We start from the raw sequence: 24,721 nt of genomic DNA on the forward strand, positions 1-24,721 counted from the left end.
AATCTCTATGGTTAGTTAGCTGTGTGATTGGAAGCCAGTCACTCAGGCATCTTAGTCTATGATATATTCATCTCTGTAAGAACAGGATTGTCTCAGTCATCTTTAGGTCCCTTCACATTCTCAAATGCCATAGTCACATGATGTTTAACAGTAAACAGTACTGTTTACAAACAGTAAAGTACTGGTCAATCTAAATGTGCTAACTTCGCTATCTGCAATGTGATAAATGACAAAACACAAAGACAGACTTCCGATTTTAAATGGAAGCCTGCTTTCTGGCTGAACTCAGTTTGCATGAAATGTCCTTAATGAATTATCTCCTTTGTATCAGAAAACTATGACAGTTTTGATGAGGGTATATTAAGGCTTTCTATTAAAGGTCCAATTAAGATATTCTTGACTTTCACTAAGCTAAACTTTTATAAATCAATTTGGTCAACAGAATAAAAACTCAGTTTAATATGAATATATTTTGAAACACATTTTCTGAGTATTCTTGTCTTTCTTTTCAGAAGTTTGAATCCTGTATTCAAACTTTCTTAATCAAAAATTTTTACTTTCTTTTTCAAGTTTGCCATATGACCTTGTCATTATTTTGAAATATCTATTTTTTGCTGTTATAACATTCTAAATTAATGAGGTATTCCTAACTGCCATCTCATCATGAGCTGTGCGAAAATTTCAGAAATGTGTAAGAAAACAACACACTAATAAGGATTCTATGAATATATTGGAATCATTTATTCTCTGAGGCTACAATTAAACTCAAAACAGGATGAGTAATGACTTCTAATTCTCTGCAACTATTCTTTTTTTTTTAAGATATTTTAGAAAGATATTTTTTTAATTTAGCAAATATTTACAAACCTGATCACAATTTTATTTCTTATGTTAGCATATATATTGGCTATAGTTTCCTAAATAATGTCAAGGTAAGCATTTGAAAAAATTATGTAAGATTTTTAATATTTCTTTCTGATGGCTTTAAAGTTTCTATACAAAGAAAATACTAAAATTTTTACCAATAAATAAATGTATAGATAAATTCAGATTATAAATCAGAGTAGAAAAGAAGCAAAGATGGGAGGATATACTTACTCATATAAATTCATACTAAGGCTCTTCATCCTACGAGAATTATTAATTGAGGGCTTCAATAATTTCTTTATGTTGCACTAAATCAAGTGGCATAAGTATTTGACTTTACAATATGGAGAAACTCTAAAATAAAGAACAGGTTTTTTTCGCGAGATGCTATAGTTAAAAATGGAATTCTCTTCAGCATCTTTTTCTCCCAGAGTATGAAACACATCTGAACATGGGAAACATTCATTTCCTACTTTGTGATATCAGACTTCTGTAAATGCATTTTATTATTATTATTAGTTGAAATATACAAGAGGCAGATTTGGGGGCTTTAAATAAACAGGGTTTTTGTAGTAAAACAAAACTGGGTTTAAATTCTGGATCTGCCACTTTATCACTATGTGAATTTGGCCAAATTACCTGTTTGTACCTCAGTTTCTTCATCTATAAAATGGGACTAATATTGCAGACTCATTAGGGTTGTTACAAGGGTTTGGGGCATGCTGTTACAAACCCCTGGCCCACAGATAGCAAGCAGCAAATGGTCACTGTTTTTAGTAGCCACATGATATAGGGTCACATTTTCAGAAAACTCCCCTGCTTCTTGTGTCCATCATAGGACTGCTCATCTGTCAGTAGCTACTCAGGAAATTCCTGAATTCTATTTCCAGTATGCCAGCAAGTGAGCACAGCCAGTTTAAATCAAGGTTTCTTCACTACTGTTAAATAGCCTGGTTCTGATTTTATTTTTAAGAAAGTTGATGATGATATTGCTGTAAATTGCATATCCTTGTTTTGAGTTAAAAAAGACAAAAGCTAGACATGATATGCTCTTAGAAATCTGAAGAATCTTACTAATAGTTTAGAAAATGAGAATACAAAAGACAAGTCAGGAAGTTTTTCACAAATACCTGTGAGACTCAAACTCCCTTTCATTATCAATTCTACTGACCTGGAGTTAATTGCATTTCAGGGCACATAGCAAGGTACATCTCTCAATGTGCACCTCCTTAATTAGTACAAACATTTGGTCCCTGGGAAAGGTGGAAGTATGAGGATTACTTTTGTATTTGTTAATGTTTTCTGCTTTATTCACTGTTTGCACCTAGAGGCCCATGTAAATGACACACTTTTGTTAAAATCAAGAACAAATATTATATAAGTTATGCCCTCAAACACCAGCTATGGAGTCTGATTATTTTAAGGCAGCTTTGGAAGGATTCAATTTAGTTGTCTAACCAACACAAAGCAGAAAGAATAATGTACATGCTAATGGATTTGTGCTTCTCAATATTTGCATTTAAAGACAATATATCCGTCACCTTTGCATAGCAACAATTGGGCGAATGTGTGTAACATAGCTGGTGTTCAATTAAATGCTCCCAGTGATATAGAGCAATTACTGAAGCAATTAACAATATAATGGAACCATTATATATAATTTGTTTTTTGTAGTTTTTTACTAAATGAAACGTATGTTGAAATATTCACATGAATACACATATATATGAAACATACATGCTGGTATGCATTTCCCAAAAATATATTTTCAAAATTTCTTTCCATGAGTATAATTAGCACCCCCATTTTACCAATGTACTACCCAGTTTGGTGTACTCTGGGTGAGGGTTTTTCAAACACTGATATTCCAGACCAGATAATTCTCTGTTGTAGGGACTCACTTGTGAGTTGTAGGATGTTCAGAACCACCCCTGACCTCTACCTACAAATGATGGTAGCATTCCACATGGAGTTGTGACAGCCAAACACGTCTTCAGACATTGTCAAATGTCCCCCGGTAGGGGGGAATTTGCCCTTGGGTGACCATTGTTTTATGTGGAATAGTTTTTTTTTTTTTTTGGTATGTTGGGATATATAGAGCAACATTGAAACAAGTTTGTCCCTGACCTCAACTTTTCCTCCTTTGGCCTACCTTTTAGGAACATATATTCCACCCTTTACAGCATTCTGAAATTTCATTATTATTTATTTTGAAATGCAAATCTTCCTATCACTGTTTCTTATTAAACTCACTCATGCATCTCTGATTTATCTTTTCCCCCCACTGACGTTGCTGTCATGATAAATTTCCAAGATGTCACCTTGGAAAGCCTTTTCCAAGCACAAAGTGCAAAGCCTTTTCATGATCTCTCTAAAGCATCTTTTTACAACCTCATTATTTGCTATTCCCGCACAGGTAACCTAAGCTCCTTGTGTACACAACAAACTGCAGTTATGTTCTCTATTCTTCACCTGTCTAATCTTAACCTGGGTTTTGAGCTTCAATTCAATCTTCCTCAACTCATTCCCTCCGGAAGATGTCAGGCATACTTATTCCCTACATATGTATCAGACTTTTATCACCCTTATGAAAGGATGTAAATTTTTTCTCTCCACTGGACTTCAAGCTGCTCTGTGTGTGTGCATTTGTTTAATTTCTTTATCCTGAGGAATATCATAATATTTGCATATAAAAGGTGCTTTAAATATCACTTTTAAAAATCAATGTACCTCCCACCTCCTTTAATTAAAAATATAGAATGCATCATTAATATCAAGTTTTAGTTTTTAAAAAAAAAGTCTTATCAATGTTTATCAAATATTTCCACATCAAACTCACAGCAGGAAATATTTTTACTATCAAAAGCTGTTGGTTCCTTTTGGTAAATGGCTACATTTATAAATATCTTTATAATGTTAACTTTCAATGTAGACACATTTTCATTATTAAGTGTCAAAAATGCTATTAAAAGATGGCATTCTATGGAATGATGAAGTATCGTGGTCCTTCCTGTGCTTGGACAAATAAGCCTATCAACTTCTGCTTGCATCGCTTAATTAAAGATCAATTTTCACAACTGGGTTTATGCCTATTATATCGTATACTTTATCTATCCTGCTTCAAGCATGTCCAGCTCTTTCTCTCAGTGTGAAAGAAGGGTTCTCAACTAACAAGGTAATGTTACTGCATTCACAGTTGAAGCAGAATTGTTTAATACATACCTCTGTGCTTGGAAAATTGTTTCTCTCCAGGCATGAGTGCTGTGGCCATTATTTAAAAACTTAAGAACAATCATGCTTATATAAAAGGAAATGGAAACACTTTACAAAACATTACATAGATATCAAGGAGAATACTTATCATATTAGCTTTTGTTAAAATGGATGAGAACTAAAGAAAGTGAGAAGACAAACTTGAGAAAAAGTAGACAGATTTGTTTCAGAGTTCAGACTATCTAGAGCCTTAGAATTATCTGAGGGTATAAATACAGGGTAAGTAAAGAGTTTTATACATTATGCAATTCTTTGATTTTGTCATAATTGAGACAAAAAAACACCAAACACCCTTCTTATTATGCAAGGAAACCTTTAATTATCTCTGCATGACATATGACAATAATAAAATATTAGTCAGTGAGCACGTACTGACTATGCTAAGTACTTTCTGTCAACCTAATTTAATTCCCTCAATATATGTATGCAACATTATTATTCCTTGTTCATATATTTGATATCGAAACTCAGCAAGGATGAATGACTGTATAAGATGACACAGTTAGTAAATCAAGTCACCAGAATTCCCACATTGGTCTTCCTGTCTTCAGAAGTGAGTCTCTAACTTGCCTTGGACAAGTTAGAATTAATTGAATGACTATTAGGTGCAGGCCACTCTGCTTAGCACTTAAAGCACATAGCTTGAAACAATCTCGCAGTAACTCTGAGAGATAGATATCTGTGGTGTTCTTTCACAAATAAGGAAAAGTAATTTCCTAAAGGCTTATAGCCATGGTGGCAGAACAAGGAGTCAGAGCTGAATGTTTATTCCCAAACCCTCATTTGTGTGTGTGTGTATTTATACTTCCTATTGCTAAGATACCAAACATTCTCTACTTTGTGATTAAATATTCCTCTCTAAATGTTTCCAGTCAGTTATGCTCCCATCTATTAAGTCAAATGGAAAAAGCTCATCTGTATGGTCACCAATATATTCATGGAGATAGCTACATGTATGCTAAATTTGACAGAAACCCATCTGTTATTTATTCAGTTAAATAATCAGCTAAGATTATAGTTGAATTATATTAATAGAAAATAACATGGATGGGATTTGTAGCTGTGACGGTTTGTCTCTGTGGCTCCAGGAGAAGAGTCTCTCTGAATAAAGATGCCAAAAATGTGAAGTGACTAGATGGGAACCAAGAGATAAAACTAGGGAATGGGAGCTTGCAAAATATTGGTTCCCAGGGTGGAGGTCTAGCCTGAGCTCCTGTGGTGGGAGGTCTGAGTCCAAACCACTGGAGTAAGAGAGAACCTCAGGCTCCAGGGAATAATAATTGGAGTGAGGCCTCCCAGAGGACCTTATCTCAGCACAAAGACCCGGCTCTATCGAACTGCCTGCAAACTCCAGTGCTGGACGTCTCAGGCCAAACAACCAGTAAGACAGGAATACAGCACCACCCATTAAAAAAAAAAAAGTTACAGATGAAGGAAAAAGGTAAAAACCTAAAAGACCAAATAAATGAAGACAAAATAGGCAACCTACCTGAAAAGGAATTAAGAGTAATGATAGTAAAGATGATCCAAAATCTCAGAAACAGAATGGACAAAATACAAGAAACATTTAACAAGCATCTAGAATAACTAAAGAGGAAACAAAGTGATGAACGACACAATTACTGAAATTAAAAATACTCTAGAAGGAATCAATATCAGAATAACTGAGGCAGAAGAACAGATAAGTGAACTGGAAGATAAAATGGTGGAAATAACTGCCAGGGAGCAGAATAAAGAAAAAAGAATGAAAAGAATTGAGGACAGTCACAGAGACCTCCGGGACAACATTAAATGCACCAACATGCAAATTATAGGGGTCCAAGAAGAAGAAGAGAAAAAGAAAGTGTTTGAGAAAATATTTGAAGAGATTATAGTGGAAAACTTTCCTAACATGGGAAAATAAATGGTCAATCAAGTCCAAGAAGCACAGAGAGTACAATACAGGATAAACCCAAAGAGAAACATACTGAGACCCACATTAATCAAAGAATCAAAAAATAAATACAAAGAAAAAATATTAAAAGCAGCAATGGGAAAAGCAACAAATAATGTACACGGGAATCCCCATAAGGTTAATAGCTGATTTTTCAGCAGTAATTCTGCAAGCCAGAAGGGAGTGGCAGGACATATTTAAGGTGATGAAAGGGAAAAACCTAAACCAAGATTAATATACCCAGCAAGGATCTCATTCAGATTTGATAGAGAAATTAAAACTTTTAGATAAACAAAAGTTAAGAGAATTCTGCACCACCAAACGAGCTTCACAACAAATGCTAAAGGAACTTCTCTAGGCAGGAAACACAAGAGCGGGAAAAGAACTACAATAACAAACCTAAAACAATTAAGAAAATGGTAATAGGAACATATATGTTGATAATAACTTTAAATATAAATGGACTAAATGCTCCAACCAAAAGACATAGACTGGCTGAATGGATACAAAAACAAGACTTGAATATACGCTATCTACAACAGACCCACTTCAGACCTAGAGACCCACACAAACTGAAAGTGAGGGGATGAAAAAAGATATTGCATGCAAATGGAAATCAACAAAAAGCTGGAGTAGCAATTCTCATATCAGACAAAATAGACTTTAAAATAAAGACTATTATAAGAGACAAAGAATGTCACTACATAATGATCAAGGGATCAATGTAAGAAGAAGATATAACAATTGTAAATATTTATGCACCAAACATAGGAGCACCTCAATACATATGGCAAATGCTAACAGCCATAAAAGGGAAAATTGACATTAGCACAATAACAGTAGGGGACTTTAACATCCCACTTTAACCAATGGACATATCAGCCAAAATGAAAATAAATAAGGAAACACAAGCTTTAAATGATACATTAAAAAAGATGGACTTAACTGCTATTTATAGTACATTCCATCCAGAAACAACTGAATACACTTTCTTCTCAAGTGCTCATAGAACATTCTCCAGGATAGATCATATCTTGGGCCACAAATCAAGCCTTAGTAAATTTAAGAAAATTGAAGTCTTATCAAGTATCATTTCTGACCACAACACTATGAGACTAAATATTAGATACAGGAAAAAAAAAAAAACTCTAAAAAATACAAAGACATGGAGGCTAAACAATACATTACTAAATAACCAAGAGATCACTGAAGAAATCAAAGAGAAAATAAAAACATACCTAGAATAAAATGACAATGAAAACACGATGACCCAAAACCTATGCAATGCAGCAAAAGCAGTCCTAAGAGGGAAGTTTATAGCAATACAATCCTATCTCAAGAAACAAGAAAAATCTCACACAAACCACCTAAACTTACACCTAAAGCATTTAGAGAAAGAAGAACAAAAAATACCCAAATTTAGCAGAGGAAAGAAATCATAAAGATCGGATCAGAAATAAATGAAAATGAAATAAAGGAAACAATAGCAAAGATCAATAAAATAAAGGATGGTTATTTGAGAAGAAAAACAAAATTGATAAACCATTAGCCAGACTCATCAAGAAAAAAAAGGGAGAAGACTCAAATCAACAGAATTAGAAATGAAAAAGGAGAAGTAACAACTGACCTGCAGAAATACAAAGGATCATGAGAGATTACTACAAGCAACTATATGCCAATAAAATGGACAACCTGAAAGAAATGGACAAATTCTTAGAAAAACACAACCTTCTGAGACTGAACTAGGAAGAAATAGAAAATATAAACAGACTGACCACAAGCACTGAAATTGAAATTGTGATTAAAAACCTTCCAACAAACAAAAGCCCAGAAACAGCTGACTTCACAGGTGAATTTTATTAAACACTTAGAGAAGAGCTAACACCTATCCCTCTCAAACTCTTCCAAAATATAGCAGAGGGAGGAACACTCGCAAACTCATTCTACAAGGCAACATCACCCTGACACCAAAACCAGACAAAGATGTTACAAAAAAAGAAAAATACAGGTCAGTATCTCTGATGAATATAGATACAAAAATCCTCAACAAAATACTGGCAAACAGAATCCAACAGCACATTAGAAGGATCATACACCATAATCAAGTGGGGTTTACCCCAGGAATGTAAGGATACCCCAATATATGCAAGTCAATTAATGTGATACACTATATTAATAAATTGAAGGATTAAAACCATAGGATAATCTCAATAGATGAAGAAAAAACTTTTGACAAAATTCAACACCCATTTATGATTAAAACACTGCAGAAAGTAGGCATAGAGGGAATCTACCTCAACATAATAAAGGCCATATATGACAAACCCACAGCCAACATTGTTCTCCATGGTGAAAAACTGAAACCATTTCCTCTAAGATCAGGAACAAGACAAGGTTGCCTACTCTCACCACTATTATTCAACATAATTTTGGAAGTTGTAGCCACAGCAATCAGAGAAGTAAAAGAAATAAAAGGAAACCAAATTGTAAAGGAAGAAGTAAAACTGACACTGTTTGAAAATGACATGATATGATACATAGAGAATCCTAAAGATGCTACCAGAAAACTACTAGAGCTAATCAATGAATTTGGTAAAGTAGCAGGATACAAAATTAATGCATTGAAATCTCTGGCATTCCTATACACTAATGATGAAAAATCTGAAAGAGAAATTAAGGAAACACTCCCATTTACCATTGCAACAAAAAGAATAAAATACCTAGGAATAAACCTACCTAGGGAGACAAAAACCTGTAGGCAGAAAACTATAAGATACTGATGAAAGAAATTAAAGATGATACAAACAGATGGAGAGATATACCATGTTCTTGGAGTGGAAGAATCAACATTTTGAAAATGACTATACTACCCAAAGCAATCTACAGATTCAATGCAATGCCTATCAAACTATCAATGGCATTTTTTACAGAACTAGAAAGAAATATTTCATAGTTTGTATGGAAACACAAAAGACCCCGAATAGCCAAAGCAATCTTGAGAAAGAAAAACAGAGCTGGAGGAATCAGGCTCCCTGTCTTCAGACTATACTACAAAGCTACAGTAATCAAGACAGTATGGCACTTGCACAAAAACAGAAATATAGATCAATGGAACAGGATAGAAAGCCGAGACATAAACCCAAGCACATATGGTCACCTTATCTTTGATAAAGGAGACAAGAGTATACAAGGGAGAAAAAACAGGCTCTTCAATAAGTGGTGCTGGGAGAACTGGACAGCTACATGTAAAAGACAGAAATTAGAACACTCCATAACACCATACACAAAAATAAACTCAAAATGGATTAAAGACCTAAATGTAAGGCCAGACAATAAAAAGCACTTACAGGAAAACATAGGCAGAATACTCTATGTTATAAATCACAGCAAGATCCATTTTGACCCACCTCCTAGAGAAATGGTAATAAAAACAAAAATATACAGTTGGGACCTAATGAAACAAAAGCTTTTGCACAGCAAAAGAAACCATAAACAAGATGAAAAGAGAACCCTCAGAATGGGAGAAAATATTTGCAAATGAAGTAAGTGACAAAGGATTAATCTCAAAATATGCAAGCAGCTCATGCAGCTCAATATCAAAACAACAAACAATCCAATCCAAAAATGGGCATTAGACCTAAATAGACATTTCTCCAAAGAAGATATACAAATTGTCAACAAACACATGAAAAGATGCCCAACACCACTAATTATTAGAGAAATGCAAATCAAAACTACAATGAGGTATCACCTCACACCAGTCAGAATGGCCATCATCAAAATATCTAGAAACAATAAATGCTGGAGAGGATGTGGAGAAAAGGGACCCCTCTTGCACTGTTGGTGGGAATGTAAATTGATACAACCACTGTGGAGAACAGCATGGAGGTTCCTTAAAAAACTAAAAATAGAACTACCTTATGACCCCGCAATCCCACTACTGGGCATATGCCCTGAGAAAACCATAATTCAAAAAGAGTCATGTACCACAATGTTCATTGCAGCTCTATTTACACTAGCCAGGACATGGAAGCACCCTAAGTGTCCATCGACAGATGAATGGATAAAGAAGATGTGGCACATATATACAATGGAATATTACTCAGCCATAAATATAAACAAAACTGAGTTATTTGTAGTGAGGTTGATGGACCTATAGTCTGTCATACAGAGAGAAGTAAGTCAGAAAGAGTAAAACAATTACTGTATGCTAACACATATATATGGAATCTAAAAAAAAAAAAAAAAGGTTCTGATGAACCTAGGGGCAGGACAGGAATAAAGACGCAGATGTAGAGAATGGACTTGATGACATGGGGAGGGGGAAGGGTAAGCTCAGATGAAGTGAGATAGTGGCAGTGACATATATACACTACCAAATGTAAAATAAATAGCTAGTGGGAAGCAGCTGCATAGCACAGGGAGATCAGCTGGGTGCTTTGCAACCACCTAGAGGGGTGGGATAAGGGGGGTAGGAGGGAGATGCAAGAGGGAGGGGATATGGGGATATATGTATGCATATAGCCAATTCACTTTTTTATACAGCAGAAACAAACACACCATTGTAAAGCAATCATACTCCAATAAAGTTGTTAAAAAAAAAGAATACAATGGTATATACGCAAAAAAAAGAAAATAACATAGAAAATAAATATTTTAAATATTATTTAATTCATTTTAAATTACTGTGAGAGTCAATAAAATCTGTATATGTCTAAAAGGTGGAAGTATACCATACCTTACTAAGCTGTTAGCACTGTCGGGATCTTGTGCCAAAACTGTGCCAACAACAGTCCCAATCTTGGCATTTTCATAGACTTCCATGACATAGGAAGGCATGGAAAATAGTGGTGGTTCATCTACATCCCCAACAATGATCTTCAGCATGGTAGCATCTTTAAAAGGACCCAAGTGAGAAAAGCGAAAATCAAGATGTGTATTGGCTCCTTCTATGTTGAGGGTATATGACTTCTTTTTCTCATAGTTCAGTGGCTGTGGGAAAAAAAATAAGATTTCCAATATTATGACTACCATCACTTGTTAAACAAATATTTTCTTTTCCTTTTTTTGAAACAAACAAACAAACATGGATAGGTTTAGGTCAATCCACTTCCATTTATAAAGAAACTATGAAGTTTATCTTAACAGTGACACCTAAAGCAGAAACCATGGAAACTCAAGTCTGAATCAATTGTGATTTTTCAGAGCCATAAATATGATGATAACTAGCAACAAAAGGAAATTTCCCGCAGTCAAACAAATATTGATTTTTGCAGACTCATTCTTAGTCTCTTCTGGTAACTTCTTTCTATCTCCTCTTCAGCTTAAATTATTAATTTTTAAAATATTTCCTACTAATTTGAGAAATTTAAAAAATACATTTTTTTATTTTGCATTTAAACAATTTATCTCATATCATTGATTTTTATCTATTATCATCTTATTTTCACTTTGCTGGTTTTAAACTTGGTATCTTATTTTAAAATTGGATAAATGTTTACATTTTCAGTGCAACAATATTTTCTTGAAATTTTAGCAGAAGATTTTATACAGACTTTTGAATTTCATTTTTGTTGTTTTAATTGTATTATTTTTTTAATTTCTTTTTTGCTGTTAATACCATTTCATGTATTAGTTTTGTTTTTTATTCCCTTTGTTATTATGTTTTGATCAACTTTATTTTTTATTACAGTATTCTGTTCATTTTTAGTTTTACTTTTTAGCTTTGAATTTACATTAATAGTTTGTCATAATTTTTTATTTTTTTCTTATTTTTTAAATCACCCAGCCAATTTTTTTTCTATTATTCATATATGTCCGGAGTCATGAATTTGTCTTAGCATACAATAATGAATAAAAATAAGGTCAGTCTAGTGTTTTGTCCCAGGGAATATATGGTCTATTATAAGATTTATAGACATTTATAGCACTGTACATTTAGTGTTATAAGACATAGTAGGTATTATGAAAATAATAAGGATACAAACATAGATACAGAAGTGTGTGAACAGGTAGGTAATATTTGCAAGAGGAAGTACCTTTTTAGGTAAGAACTGAAGGTTTTGAAAGTGTTAAACATGACGCACATAGGCTGTGTGACATAAAATGAGCTTAGATTTAGGATTAGCCACATCAAAAGTCTCCATGTTGATGCTAGTGCAGGTGATACAGATATCAGCCTTTATTTTGAGCATTGTGAATTACCTATAGATTAACACCTATGAAAAGAAACAATAGATATTTTTTCATCCCTATTTCTGCCACTGATTTTTCAGTAGACTGCTTCAATCTTGCAGCCTTCTTTCTTGGCAGGATCAAAGTATGATCATTCCCTATGGAGGAACTCAGAAATTTTCCTTTACCCTAAGAGCCAAGGAGAATTTGTAGAGTATCCTTAACGGGATCTTATAAACAGAAGATCAGTCCTACTGATGATTATTTCCCTTATTTTTTCTGAATTGCCTTAGAAAATTGGCCTTCCCAAAGACTGGAGATTGCAAGAAGGAAAAACAAACATTTAATTTCCCAACCAGATACTAAGAACCTAGAATACTTCTCAGGGCCATGGATGAGACTGGGTCATTACAATATTTTACAAGTGTTTATAAGACAAAATAAAATTTTAAATAATGTTAAAACTAAAATTCTTAAATATGAACCATATATATGATACATATACATTTATATATGGTACAGATATTATGTATTTTAGATTTATATACTTTAAAGAAGGGATAATTGATCTGAAGTTTATAACCCACCAAGTGGGATTCATTTCCTTCTCAGGGAATTAAGACTAGAAATGAATTGCCAAAGTAACTAACATCCATCTTGTTTGGCAGGTTGTATTACTTTCAGTTGGACCCACAGATTTATTGTACTTCTTTCCTTGACTCCTCTCTCCTTAACATTAGTAAATAAGAATGTCTTGGGCTAATTCAAGAAGTCTCATCCAAATTTAAATCACCTGTTCTAGAAATGGTACACACTTTCTACCTATCAAGAATTAGGTGCACAACAACTACTGAGCCCATGTGCTGCAACTACTGAAGCCCGCGCGCCTAGAGCCAGTGCTCGGCAACAAGAGAAGCCACCGCAATGAGAAGCCCACACACTGCAACGAAGAGTAGCCTCCTCTTGCCACAACTAGAAAAAGCCTGTGTGCAGCAACAAAGACCTAACGCAGCCAAAAATAAATATAAAATAAATAAATTAAAAAAAAAAAAGAATTAGGTGCACAGGTGTGGTCCCCTTGGCGCAGAGGAACATGGATTGTCAGAATCCAGGCATTTTGCTCATGGAAAGCAACACCCTTGGCAGGTTTACTACTTGTTTGAGATCAGTGTAATTTTTTAGACTTAATCTGCTGCATCTGGTAGACTTTATAATGACTAAGGTTCATTGAGAGTCAGAAAGACTCTCAATGAAATTTGTGGGGATATTTTTGGCCACCTCTACCCTATCAGATATTATTATCAAGCTGTGCATCCAATATGACAGGCATCTCTTTTTCCATTTTTAGCAGGTCCCCTGGCAAGTTAGATGTCATTTATCTTAACACTCACCTACCTACTGCAAAGGTACAGGCTGTTTATGTGAACTCATGGTTTCATGTTTATGATTATCTCATGTATATTTAACTACCCCAAGAAAAGGATAATCATTTTGGAGGACTTGTTTTTCAGGCAGATGGATGGATAGGACCCATTTCGAGTCACTAAGGAAAGAGAAGCATTATTTCAGGTTGGGACAGGAATTTAGAAGCAGATGAATTAATGTAGATGGAAATATTTTTAACAACCTCATTTATGAAGAAAACATGGCAGTGCTAAATTGCAAGTATAGAAAAACTGGGAAGAAATTACACTATTTATTCTTGGAGATTGCAGGATTTTGTATACAATATAAAGTATGTTAATTCTTTGTTTTGTATTAAAACTACAATAGTACATAGAGATTGGATTAGGATTATAATTGTTATTTTTCCTCTTACTGTAAATCCTGGTAAAGTTTTCCAAATACTTACCATTCATACATTGTAAAGAGATATTCCAGTAATTTCATAGTAATATTTTGCTCCTGGGAAACTAGTTAGAACTCTGTCTGTGGTTTTCACCTTCCATAGTTACCAGCAGATTGTTTTATTACCTAAAATAGTCTATCAGAAACAATATACCAAGAACAGTGAGAGCTATTCATCTAAAACCTGGTTTTGATGAAAAGGTGGAGGAAAAAAATTAAAAGAAAATGTACTCAGGTTATCAGAGTACCAAGAAGGCAAAAACATGAAATGTCTGGCTGCGAGTTTACATAACACAAAACATACCCTTCTCCTGTCTTAAAACAAAACAAAACAAAAATGGATACAGAATAACTCCATAAACATGAGGCACAGTAGGAACTTGATAAGGGTGATTATAGAGCCAGAGATTGTTTATGAGCATAATAAATAGTTTTTTCCAGCTATACTATATTAAAATTTCAACTGCCCATGCTTATAGGTTTTTTGGGCTGGATTCTTACAATAATCATTTGGATTGAACAGATGATTAAAACAATCAAGCTGAAAAAAAGAACTGTGGAAAGAGTTATTCCCCTTTGAGCTACTTGAAGACTCTTGGAAAGAATAGGCTCCAGTCTTTGATAATGTTCACCATTATTTACTCCATAAATCTGGTCTCACCAAGATATTTGGTGTGGGGGGGTGAGTGTTTACAATTTGAACATAGTTTATCTCATTTAACAAAATTTCAGAACTATGCCGTTTCCTTTTCATTTTTATGAAAACTGCAAATTTGGATTAAGAGTTCAGTGTTTAAGACAAGAAGTAGATGAGCCTAAGGCAAAGGTGTTCTCCTGGAGTTTACTAACATAATATTAATGTTTAGAGAGAAATATTGGAGGAACACCATCAGATTCTTTATTCATTTTTATATAATTTGTTTTGGGTTTAGTTCCCTGGACAAGGCTCACTTGTGGTCCAAGTTCTGAGAGTCAGAAAACAAAGCTACCAACTCATCGATGCTCATAGTTAACAAACGCTATGATTATTGTTGTCAAATTTAGTAAATTAAAATTATTTTTAATAACATATGTGTCAGTTATCACATAGGATATACTTATACTAGGAAACTGTCATTTATCTGAAATGAGAAATTAACTAGTTAACTTCAATTATATTTTTTTAATGTGTTTATTCTGGTGTAATTTTAACTTCCCCAGGCAGTGGGGCTCCTCTTACTTTTCTTTAGTTACTGTTAATGTCCTAATGCAGTTCACTGTCACTGAATTGACTCCAATTTTCATCTTACGCTTTAGTTTCTTAATTTTATCCTATTACTCCTAGTAATTACTTTCACATATCATTGCTCTTTCTAACTTTTAAAACCATAATTTTCCCTCTTTAATATGAATACATTTCATATTCCTGTAGATAAGTTATCATCTTTCTAGCCAGATTTACATATTTGGAACATGTTAATTGTTTCTCATTAATCACTTCTACTATTCATTAAATCACACTAATATATTCCTCCTCTGGAACTGTATAACCATCATAAATAGATGGATACTGAAAACAGCATTTAGTCAAGTTGCTCTATGACTCAATTCTTCTTGGAGTTTAAGAAATTCCTAAAATTCTGTTTTCCTAAATAATAAGAGAAGAGACTCCATAGGACCTCTCCTTGGTCGAGTTTCTATATTGCATCATCATCCAGGTTTTCCATTGCAGGAATGGGAGGATAATAATAGGACAGATACCAACATTTTAATACATGAAAAAATGTCACTTCAATTATGCAAAAAATGGCCAAATCCTGGAATAGTGACTGATATTATTATTAATTATTGTTTCCTGAAAAATGGCATATCTTAAATGATAGTAGTTTGCCAAAAACATAAGAAAAATTGCATGAAGTTGAATGTTTCATCAGCTAGGCTTTCTGATTATGCCATGATTCGTGGTCCTTGTCAAAGTCCTCTCCTGGATGGTGGACATTCTGCAAAGACTGGAACACATGTATAAGCTATATTATAAATTTCTCTATGCAGAAGAGTGTCATGATCATTTAATGTGTATAATTCCAAGGTTATTGATACAAATAAATCTTACATATTTGCTCACTGTCATTTGAAGACTGGAGAAATGAATGAAAATATTTTAAATATTTTAAAATATTTTAAATAACACATACATAATATATATGAAGTATATTTATATATTCTATATTATATTATTTATATATATTTACATACAAACACATATACATATGTGTGGATATTTCAATAGTCCCACACATATGCAAATTTACCAATAACACATGGGTGTGGATAGCTTAACTCAACAGGCTGTTTCAACTAGTACACTAAATTATATTGTACGAATATGTGTTAAAAACTGTTAATTGATGTTCAAAATAGTTTCAGTGGATCTGTCACTCCATGGTCATGCCTATAGATGAAGAGTCAGAACAAAAGTTTGCCCAAAGCAGTCCTCTGTCAAAAGGTATTATAAATATAGTGATAGATTTCACTGAATTGAAAGTTGGACTTTCCTCTTCAGCTTCTGGCTAAGCAGGAGAACCACTTTCCAGGTATTAGAATCTTATAAGAATAAAAATAGTAGCTTGGCTGATTTTTTAAGTAATAAAATCTCTAATGAATGTTTAGTTTTTGTAAACAGTCCATTAGCATTAGAAACCTATTCCTTCTTATATACAAAGTGTGCACATGTGTTTGCCTGTGTGTGCATTTATAATAAGTTGGGATGCCTTATTTTTTTACTGCACATTGTGGTTCATAGTCCCCAAACTTTACAACCCAATAGCAAAGAAAGTCCTGATTCTTATTCTGTCACTCAACGCAAGTCAAAGAAATGATAAAGAAAAATTCAATAAATGCAATCCACTAAAAAATTTAAAATGTGGCTATTTGGAATGGACCTAGTATGGTTATAGCTGGAAACATTTCATATATTTTCTCTTAGGATTAATTTAAACTTTAAAAATACTTATATAACGTTTTATGTTTACTCTCACCATCCATCTCTGATCCTTTGTTAAATAAAGTGGTATAAAGATCTTTTACACACCGCAGTATAAAAATTTTAAAAATACAAGGTACCCAGTTGCAAAAATGTTTAACAACTACTGTGGACAGACATACACTTGTAGCACACACAGATACACATTAATGGAAATTATCAGTACATTCATAATGAATAATTAGAATAAGTTTTTTCTACTCTATTAGATCTAGCAGATTTAAGAGGGATATGGAATTGCTGTGTTTTCTACAGTGAAAAATTAGTGAAATGCCTACCTTGATACATAAAACAGAGAAGATAATTCAAAGAAAGTATTTGTGACTGAAACATCTCTGGAAATGTTGCACTGCAAAGACAAAATTAAACTTGAACTTTGATAAAAATCTTTTACAGAAGACAGAGGGGGAAGTAGATCACCAAGAGCCATGAGTGACAGCATGTGCATGTGATACCAAAGGGGGAGGGGCGTGGGGAGGGATAAATTAGGAGGATGGAATTAACATATACACACTACTATATATAACAGATAACCAACAAGGACCTACTTTATAGCACAAGGAACTATACTCAATATTTTGTAATAACCTATAAGGGAAAAAAATCTGAAAAAGGAGATAGATAGATAGATAGATATAGGAATCACTGTGCTATACACCTGAAATTAACACAACATTGTAAATCAACTATGCTTCAATAAGAAAATATTGACATCATTCAAAAAAATATACACAGGATGTGTCATTCTTTGTGTGATTATAGGTGATTTGGATAACATGAAATAAAGGAGGGCAGTAAAATAACCACATGGAGAGGTCTAGAAAGTGTAATTAAAATTTGGTGCAAATAGAAAAAGAAAGGAAGACAAGAAATGTAGATATTGAGGTATTATTGTACTTTTTTATGGTAACTTTTGTTTTTATTTTTTATTTTTAAAAATTAATTTTTATTGGAGTATAGTTGCTTTACAATATTGTGTTAGTTTCTACTATACAGCATGAATCAGCTATACATACACATATATCCCCTCTTTTTTGGATTTCCAAAAGATATTGAGGTATTATTGTACTTATTAGCCAGACACAGCCTAGAATACTATTTTACCTTATTTTATCTCTTTGTAATTATCACTTCATAAAATGTTAAAATAAGAAAACTGAAGATTAAAAGACTTGAGATAATTCATAGGTCTCTTAAATGGCAAGACCAAAATTTATATTTCATCTGACAGTAAAGATTGTATTTTCCACCACCCTTCATTGACTTGAAAAACCATGTTTAAGAATTTTGGCTTAAAATATTAGGCATTGTATTTGCAGTTAAATACACTTGAAGAAGAAAAGTGATACTACAGACAGTATTTGCTGAGAGTCAGGAAAGCAAATAGGATTGGACCCTTGAATTAAAAAGAAAAATGGAACAACTGCTTATTATAAAGAAAGCAAATTGGCATATGGACCACAAGAAGAGAATCTGAGAGAGACTGCTATGAAGCCTATCCCTAGCTACAGGGTTTATGTCAGAGGAAAGAGCACATCAAGTTGCATTCATCCATATCTTTTTTTCCCCTTTCCACCCAGTCAGGCTCCATTAAACAATAAATGAAAGTTATCAAAGTGTATTTACAATGTACCACACCATGGACTGGTGAATTCAACTTGGCAATTTTCTGATGAAGGCATGATATGGACAGGAATGTGCAGATGCTCCTGCAAGCTGATTTATAGAGCAGTGCTGATTTTGATCTTTGGGAAGATTAGCTGTTCTGCCTTGCTGGCTAAAGTGAGCTGCCTCAGAGATTAAATAAGGAACAGGTTTGAAAGGACTGTTTTTTCTGTTCCCTGCCATCTGAATGAGTGCCTCTTAAAGGTTAAAATCCACAGAGTTATACAGTTTAGTTTCCAAATTATAATTATTTATAACATAAAATATACAGCAATGGAATAACTCTAAAATTGATAATCCTATTCTGAAGGATTAAGAAAATAGATCAATGCAAACATTAATACAGTTTAGAGGAAGTGTAGACTACATTAGAAAATAAATTCAGGAAAAAAATAGAAAGATAATTTGGACTCATTATCAAGGTTATTTTCAGTACATAGTCATTACCATTTACATAATTGAAACACTTACCTTGAAAATACCTATTGAATATGTGTATATGTGTATGCAATATAAAATAGAGAATGTTAACTACATATATGTGCACACATATGCACATATACAATTTTGCCTTCATTTTTCACAAACAGCATCAAATTAATTGAGGCCATGCAGGGTGGTAAGATCCCCATTGTCCTTAACCCCACAATCTATACTTGTATTTTGGATTATGTGTGTATTCACATCATCCACCACTACCCTCACATTTGTAAACATGATATAAATTCCTACTTTATAAGGACAATAGTTCTCAATAGGCAAGGATCCCCCTGCTACCCACACCCCACACATATTCCAGCTAAATCGTTGCAAACTTATCTGCAAATATTTATTTCTCCCTCCTGTTTGATTTTGTCAAATAAGGAGGAATATTATCATAGGTTCTTTCTTTCCACCTGTGATCAAGATCCTAAACAGGGCCATTTCTACCTCAGAGCATCTTTTGAATTCAATTACCCTCTCTTTAGTATCCCCAGTTTCTTGTTTCTATTGACCTTTTATCCATCTGCTATAAACACACTTTCAGTCTCCCAACTTACAATTAAAATCTCCATTTTATGATGTTCTCATTTACTTGCTTTTTAAAGTTTCTCCCTGGCTTTACTACAAAGCTTCTTAAAGGGGATAGTGTTGTTTTTTTCTTTTTTTTCCTTTTAATTTTTTCTCCCATTTCCTTGCCTACAATTTTCTCTCCACCACACTAAATTTGTTCTTCTCTTCATTTTAGCAAATAATAAATACATATATTTCATTTAAGTATGTAAAATGGGTAACTTTTCAGACTCTGAAGAGACAGATTCCTGAGTTCAATTTTCTGTCCATCAGTTTCTACATGGATACAATTCTTTTTCTCTGTGATTCAGTTTGTTTTATTAGTGAGAATAATAATATTCCCTATATCATAATGTTCCAGTTAGATTGAAAGGAATGATAATAGGTGTACCAGCTCAATAAATATTTGGGAAAAGTTCTTAAAACTCATCCTGACACAGAGGAAACACTTAACAAATGTTATTTGCTGTTACTATCTATTGTGATGATAATGATGATGCGGATGTGGATGGAGAGCTGAAAACTGCTCATGAGAATCACCCTGCCCCCTTTTGCCAAATCGAATGAATCTTTATAATCCTAAATTGTGTTTCAGTTCTAGAATCCTTCATATTTTTAATGACTATCTTCCTCCTGTTCAGCATCCCTTGGGAATTTTCAATGATAAAATTCACCTCTGTTTTTTGATATTTTCTTCAAAGACTCTATTTCTTTCCTGCCTTCTGCTTGTTTCTTAAATACTGGTGTTCCCTAGGGTTCAAGACTCATCTTTCAGAAAGAGTTATTCATCTGTTTACCTGGATTTACCTGAGTGAAGAAGCCATCCAAGGAATGAAAAGCAGACAATCCTCACTTCATTTTTTAATCCATAGTATATCCATTAATTACTCTAATGCTTATTGAATGCCTACGCAACGTCAGAAAACGTGCTAGACATTGGGAATGCAGTGATAAGTTAAAAAATAGTCTTGTCCTTGTGTAGTTTCTATTAACAATTAATTAGAAATACTGACATCAAATGAGACCTTATCACTTCCTGCTTAGATAGCTTCAATGGCTCTCCATTGGGTAAAATTTAACAAGGCCCTGTGTGCTCACCTATGCACTAACTCCCTCACTCTCTGCTCCAGGATCAATGAAGGTTTTTAGGTCCTTACTGTACCATGTTCTACTCCATTCAGGTTCTTGTTCTGTTTTCTTTCCTCTTCCTGTAATGCTCTTTACCTAACTACCTCCTAAGTTTCTTTCAGTTCTCTGTTCAATCACTGCTGACTATCAGACAGCACCAAACACCCTAGATTTTGTTTTCCCAACAGCACTGTGTAACTCTCCTTCATAGAACAGTTTTATTACCTATCTAAGAATGCATATGATATTTGATTGGTATCTCTCCACTTCAATAGAGTGGAAGCTCTATGCAAGAAGACAGTGACTTTGGTTCTGCTCAGGCTCTCATGACTCTTGTAGAGCACAGTTATGGGCACATAAGAGACACTCAAAGCTCACATATTTGTTAAATGAAGACATGGAAGTTGACTATTTTTATTAACACATTTTTGATCCAAGTTTGACAATCTCAGAAAGTTGAAAATGAGATATTTTAGGTGAAGAATCAATATTTTATATAGACCAGTGATGACTACTTCTTAAGTATTTACACACTTTAAGCTCTACTTTGCAGGCCCCTTTTGTAACATACAAAAAGCATATTAATCCTCAATTTTAAATCAATATAAAATTGTGATTATTAGAAGAATAAATGAGATTTTACACAGTGTGAAAATTGTATACAAAACACAAAAATAGATGATTAGATAGATAGCTAGATGATAGATGAAAGATAGCTAGATTCAAATAGATAAATAGATGATTGATAGATTGAAAGATAGATTGATTGGTTCACTTCGATATTACAGTAGCACATCAGAATAAAATTTCTCAGCCTGTGCTCTGAACATATTACACAGTAGAATCATCTGGAGTACTTGTTAAAAAGGCCAATTCTTTACCCCCACTCCATCCTTTCTGAATCAAAGTATGGAGGGAAGGGCCTAGGGACCTAAATGTTAGTATATTTGCAAGCTGAAGTTGTTAAACATTTAAAGACTGAGACATACTGCATTAGGAATTACATTTAAATCCTTCTTTGCTAATTGCCTGTGTTCCACTTCATTTTTACAAGGACATGAGCATTATTGTCTCTTAAAGGCAAAAAGCAATAGATTTAGTCCAATGACAAATTCTTAGGAATAAAAAAGAATGGGGAAGAAGGTTAATGGCTTCACTAAAAGATCCATGACTGTCAAGCAAACTCGTCTCCTAAATATTGTTAGCCAACATGATGAAGTTTTTTACATTAGTTAGAAGGTCTCTTAATGCTACTTTGATTAGTACAGCATAGAGTAATGACATTAATAGAACAGGCATTCATGATAAATATGTTATCTGAAAACAAAGATGAGGCGACACATTCATAGTGCATTCTATATCCAATCTTCCCACCCTACTAAAATACATTTCTTAAGAGAGGATTTAAACAGTTAGACATAATCATAATTAAAATGTAATTACATATTAAAGTGGAAATATTTGATCATTTTAATGACATGACAATATATATTATTCATACCTCTGCCAAATTTCCATTCGTGGAAAAATGAATGAATTGCCTAAATCACTTTTTTACCTTCTTTAAGGAAAGGATCCCTTCTCTGGTCTCTTTGTCAGTGGAGATAGAGAATATCCCAACACCGTCACCATTAATGATGGAGTATGTCATGTCCGCATTTGAACCAGTGTCTGCATCATTTGCCTTGATTTTCCCAACAGCTGAACCAACTTGGGCTGACTCAGGAACATACAGCTGATAGTGCTCTGAAAAATATTTCATATTAAACCTATTTAATGATAATAATGTTCATAAAATAATCTTATTAGAAAGAGACATTAAAATATTTAGACCATACATCTATTTATGCTTATATCTCTTTCAAAAATGTTCACATTTCCCTATAGACACTTATGAATTAGACATTAAGCATAATGGACATGTTGTCATCAATTGTTTTATTGTCAAGTTAGAATCATATCTATTACAGCAAGTTATTTATATAGCAAATCTCAAATAGCTATATAAATAACAGAAATCTTTAATTAAAATGTAATTTTATAAAGATTTTCAACCATGATTAAATTAATGGTGATTTAACATTATACATAAATACAATTAGACTACATGGATAAGTGAATATAAAACATCTATAAAAATAATTTCTCTGAGGTAATAATTGTTTAGTTGTGTTATGATAATAAGTTTTTTTAGGTTAGTGCATCTGATAAGTGTGTGGAATATTCTAATTTGCTTCTAAAGGTACAATTGTATGTTTTAAAGTGCTGTATGTTGCTACTGAACATCGACGTGTGTGTGTGTGTGTTTGTGTTTATTCATTATTCAACAGAGATATTTCCCAGTCCTCTTCTATAAATATATTTACACTACTTGACTTCAAATGTTATTTTTTAGTTCAACAACTCTCACCAACATAACATTTCATGGGTAGAGCACCTTCTTCTGTGAAACACATTATCCGCTGAGCTGAATCACGTGCTTTTATCAGGATCTGTCATATTGCTAAAGGCTCTATCCCTCCTGACAAAGCTAATTGACCTGGGAAGAGCATTAAACCCACGTTTTTACAGGACTCCACCTTGCCCTTCACAGTTGAAGGGTAAAAGGATAGGCAGCTGATTCACAATGATTCACAAAAAGAGTATGCTCCCCGAAATATTCAAACTGGAACTAGGAAAGAACGTTAGTCCCTTTTTGATAGCAAGGCTGTGAAACACTAAAAGGGGCTTCTGACAATGGCCATATTTGCAAAATTCATGTTGAAATAACTAATCTAAGGGCCATAATAATTTTTAGAATCCTTAAAAATATTATGATGTTCCTAGGCAGTTACATACAAAATAGAACACTGTTCTGATGAAAAAATATATAGAAATGTTGCAAAATAAATTAGAACATGTCACCTAAAACTTTTTGTGGTAGTCTAGGAAGTCAAGTTCCTGGTTTCTAAACTCTATAAATTCCAGCTAAACTATATAACTTCCCATAATTCAGTAAGCCTCACAAAGGACTTTCAACTAGCTAAAACTAGGACAATGACACTTGTAAAAAAACAAAAAAAAAGTCAGCACACAGAGATAAATAAGTAAATCAGAGAACTATTATGATAGTAGTATTACAAAGCACATTGTTTTCACAAAGAAAGCTGCAAAAACCTGTACCAGTGGGTCATAAAAATTCATGGCCTAGAAAACATTTTGGTAGAGTCTTACAAGAGGAAGAGTATCCCTGGAAGAAGAAGATCAAGTGCAAAGGAAGAATTGATACTTGTTGATACAAGCATTACAAGTATAGTAACTTTTCCCCTTGCCCCATTAGACAAAATGGGGTATATTAAGATTAGTACTTTAACATTTTATACACTTTCCATATAGTTGAGAATTTATGAATTGTAAACTGTGAAAAAACCTTTAGTATGCAGTCTCTGAGGTGGCCCCTGATGTTTCCTACTTTTTGATATTCATACCCTTAAGTAATTCCTTTTCCTCAAATGTTGGGTAGGTATAGTGACTCACTTCTAATAAACTCAACATAGCAAAATTAATGAGGTGTCACTTTCAAGATTAGGTTATGAAAGGACCATGGCTTCTATCATGGGTACTCTTTCTCACTTTCCCTTAGATTGTTCCCCTGGGGGAATCCAGCTACCAGGTTGTATTGAAGCCCTACCTAGTGGACCATATGACAAGTGATTGAAAACTGACAACAATCGTGTTGGTGAGCTGGAAGCAAAAACCATCGCTGCCTCCCTCTAGGC

At 33.6% G+C, this 24,721-nt stretch overlaps 1 protein-coding gene across 2 annotated transcripts in view; it reads right to left on the reverse strand.

The window, feature by feature from the left end:
- The window catches only part of CDH18 (cadherin 18), a 340,967-nt gene that overhangs the window by 90,618 nt on the left and 225,628 nt on the right, over positions 1-24,721 (reverse strand). For both annotated transcript variants that reach the window (XM_029217299.1, XM_029217297.1), the window contains exons 5-6: positions 22,522-22,709; positions 10,812-11,065 (exon numbers count right to left, since the gene is read on the reverse strand). In XM_029217299.1, the coding sequence (XP_029073132.1) occupies positions 10,812-11,065; positions 22,522-22,709 (442 nt within the window). The remainder of the gene's footprint in view (positions 1-10,811; positions 11,066-22,521; positions 22,710-24,721) is intronic.

The sequence above is a fragment of the Monodon monoceros genome, unplaced genomic scaffold (assembly GCF_005190385.1).
Source record: "Monodon monoceros isolate NGI ecotype Baffin Bay Population unplaced genomic scaffold, NGI_Narwhal_1 Super_Scaffold_12, whole genome shotgun sequence".
NCBI classification, from domain to species: Eukaryota; Metazoa; Chordata; class Mammalia; order Artiodactyla; family Monodontidae; genus Monodon; species Monodon monoceros.